The 3371-nt window shown below is 41.3% G+C and overlaps 1 protein-coding gene across 1 annotated transcript; it reads left to right on the top strand.

The window, feature by feature from the left end:
• Window positions 1–379: 379 nt before the first annotated feature.
• LOC147228163 (fatty acid-binding protein, intestinal-like) lies at window positions 380–1384 on the top strand. The gene is made up of 4 exons (XM_086156409.1): window positions 380–505; window positions 663–835; window positions 1020–1127; window positions 1202–1384. Exons 1-4 carry the CDS (start codon window positions 439–441, stop codon window positions 1250–1252), a joined length of 399 nt encoding a protein of 132 aa, XP_086012535.1. The 5' UTR covers window positions 380–438; the 3' UTR covers window positions 1253–1384.
• Window positions 1385–3371: the final 1987 nt, after the last annotated feature.

The following is a 3371-nucleotide window of genomic DNA, read 5'->3' as shown; positions in this document are numbered from 1 at the left end:
AAAAAAAAAATCCTAACAATAATAATCTGCAAGAGCCGAGCGTCGGCAAGTCGACCGAGGATGAGAAACAAATAAAAAGGCGCGTATTTGTTTTGTGGCCAAAACAGGTTCTGCATATTAAGCGGCTGGTTTTGCTTGAAAAAGCATAAATTAATCCGGACAAAAAAAAAAAAAAACAAACCCATACACCCAAACCAGGTTTGCAAGAAAATAAATCCCACATTCTGTTTGTTTCCAGATGTATTGCCGCTCTTGTTTGGATAATGCAATATTATGTTATTCTGGATGTTTGCCTGGGACAATACGGGTGTCAAAAGGCCACATCAGCATTCAGATAGATGATCAGATAAGCGGGCGTGCGGCGGCGGCGGGGGTTTAAAAGGATCGCCACACCCACTTGCCAATCACTCCTTGCTTGCAGAGTCCCGCCGGTTCACCATGGCTTTCGACGGCTCCTGGAAAGTGGATCGCAATGAAAACTACGACAAATTCATGGAACAAATGGGTGAGCGATCGACGACGCGCGTCACCGACGTCGAGATTACCATTCGCGCGCTCGGGATCGAAGTCCGTCGGGGGTTTTGAAAAAAAGGCGACCGAATAACAAGCTGATGTGAAGGGAAAAGTTTCTTGTTTGTGATGGAATTCAAATTTCTGCGCAGGTATCAACCTGGTGAAGAGGAAACTGGCGGCGCACGATAACCTCAAGATAACCATCGAGCAGAAGGGCGATCAGTTCCACGTGAAGGAGGCCAGCAATTTCCGCGCCCTGGAAATAGACTTCAACCTGGGGGTCCAGTTCGAATACAGTCTCGCGGACGGGACGGAACTCAAGGTAAGGAAAACCGGTTGACGGGATCGAGCCTGTTCCTCCCGTGTCGCACCCGCGACCTTTGAGCGATATGTTAGCGGAGGCAACGAACCCTCGATTCAAACCGCTATAACCGCGTTTGCATCAACGTGAAACCCTTTTTTGAGGTCATACCGTGCGTGAGCAGATCTTTTTCTTTACCCTTCAGGGCTCCTGGACCATGGAGGGAGACATGCTCAAGGGACTTTTCCACAGAAAAGACAACGGCAAAGAACTGGTCACGACCAGAGTGGTCCAAGGAGACGAGCTCATACAGGTAGGGTCGGGCGGGATGGTATTCTTGACATCGCCGATCGATATAAAATTGCGTCGTTTTTTTCTTTCTGACAGAGCTACAGCTACGAAGGCGTGGGCGCCAAGAGGATCTTCAAGAGGGTTTAACAAGAAAATGCAGATGTTCAGCGACAGAGTTACTGTTCCGTCGATGGTTTCCCTTCACTTCGCTTGTTTTGTAAGGTCATTCGTAACGCCTCGGATGTTCGACGCTGCCGGCGATCTTTTCGTCGCCATGGATACGCAATGAACACAAAGGACTCGGCTTTACAGTGATACCAATAATTCAACTTTTATTCAACAATAAATAAAAATAAATATATATTATCTACAAAAATATAAAGTGCAGACAGATTGTACATGTCGTTTTTTTTTTTTTTTTTTTTTTTTTTTTTAATCGATATCCGCCGAAGCACCGACGACTCGGCGGTAAAATGGATCACGGAGGCGGTCCGGTGGGGTCACAAGGGGTCACGGGGGGTCCGACGAAAAACACGCAAGGCCACGTCGACCGGGGAGTTTTCGGAAAGCGATTTTGATAAACCCCCCCCGCAGATCGGAGATCGGCTGCGACGCCGAAAACCCCGAGTCGACCGCGGGCCCCCCTCATCCCGACTTATAGGGAACTCGAAAAAACAAAAAAGAAATTATCTCACAGGACTCGCACACGGACATGCACGATTATAACCCTATTTTAGCACGAAAACAAATCCAACCATTCCCGCTGTTTGTTATTTGGTGGAATACGCACGTTTGTTTTGAACACGTACAAGTTTTTTTTTTTTTTTTTGGTTGTACCTTTACGATTCTTAAAGGGATTCGGAATCAATATCCACAAACGAGCCGATTCAGAATCAATATCCCGGCCCACGCAAATACTACTGTGCACAGATGGGGTTAGACGGATACGCCACTTTGGGTGCTTCATATTTAAAAGTTTTTCACGATAACCCTCCCCCTTTTCCGTGCATCTCTCAAAATTTCAAGGCACTCTTGATAATAGAAATGAAGACACGAGGATAAAGTACGATAAAAAAAACCTCTGTAACAAAAAAAAAAAAAAAAAAAAAAATTATTGACATAAAAAGACATCAGGTACAAAAATGGGAGAAATACAACCGAATTGGGACCAATTGTAATGATTATATAATAAACTAGAAAAAAAAATGAAAAAATTCGCAGTTGTGATATAATTCGGTTGATGCGCTTTTCCGAATACGATCGTTTTGCCATTCCAAGGGATTCGCTTTCGACACGTCCGGCCGCTTTCAAAGGCGGTCCTTATCTCATACGCGATAACACATATTTTATAACGGTAATTGAATTGTGACTTTTTTTGTTTAGTCTTAAAACGGCATTGATAAGACAAAAAAAAAAAAAAAAAAATTGACCTTGAGGGTGAAATGGAACGACTCACGAAGAAACATACGAAAAGTCATGCACGGTCAAAACAGTAAAAAGTACTTTATAAATAATGAATATTTAGGAAAATAGTGTCGAAGAAAGAACGAAAGAAAAAAAAGAAAAATGACACGTTTGTGATATTCAAAACAGTTTCCTTCTTCCTGGGAATGTGGAATTTCAAAGAATAAAAAGCCATAAAACGCTCGAAAGTAACGCTAAATTCATTTTCAAAGTGATGCATAGTATTTCTCGGACAGTCTGCGAATTTTGCAGTGACCCGTTTCCATATTTGCCTTTTTTTTTTTTTAAAATTTCATATATGAAATATATGAAATCATATCATATATGAAAAATTCCATTTAATTCATATTTGATTTTTTTTTTTTTTTTGTATTTACATCAGATGCATAACCAGACGTTTTTGCATAACGCCCCCCCCCCTTACCCAAACGAGAACATTCAGGTGCTTAAAAAATAAAAATAAAATAAAAATAAATCCAGTATTGTATTACAGTTAGGTAAAAGTAGATATTTCTCGCACCCACAGTCCAGTATTTCATGCTCATGCTTATGCTGTATAACCAGCGAGTAAGACTTTATAAAGGCCACATGCAGGTTTCAAAACATTTCCCTAATAAAGAGTGCTCGTGTTGTACGGTGGATAGTATTATCGGTAATTTTCAATCATAATAATTATATTAATATCGATAATAATGACGTCAAATAGGCATATCAAATCAACTGGCGTGTTTTTTTTTTTTCTTTTTTTTTTACCTGCACACATAGACTTGCAAAAAGTCTGTCGACTCTCAGAGGAAGACTG

The sequence above is a fragment of the Fistularia commersonii genome, chromosome 12 (assembly GCF_037954325.1).
Source record: "Fistularia commersonii isolate RoL2024-O1a breed Wild chromosome 12, RoL_Fcom_v1.0, whole genome shotgun sequence".
Lineage (NCBI taxonomy): Eukaryota > Metazoa > Chordata > Actinopteri > Syngnathiformes > Fistulariidae > Fistularia > Fistularia commersonii.
The sequence above is the reverse complement of the archived record's forward strand: the minus strand, read 5'-3'. Positions and strand labels throughout refer to the sequence as shown.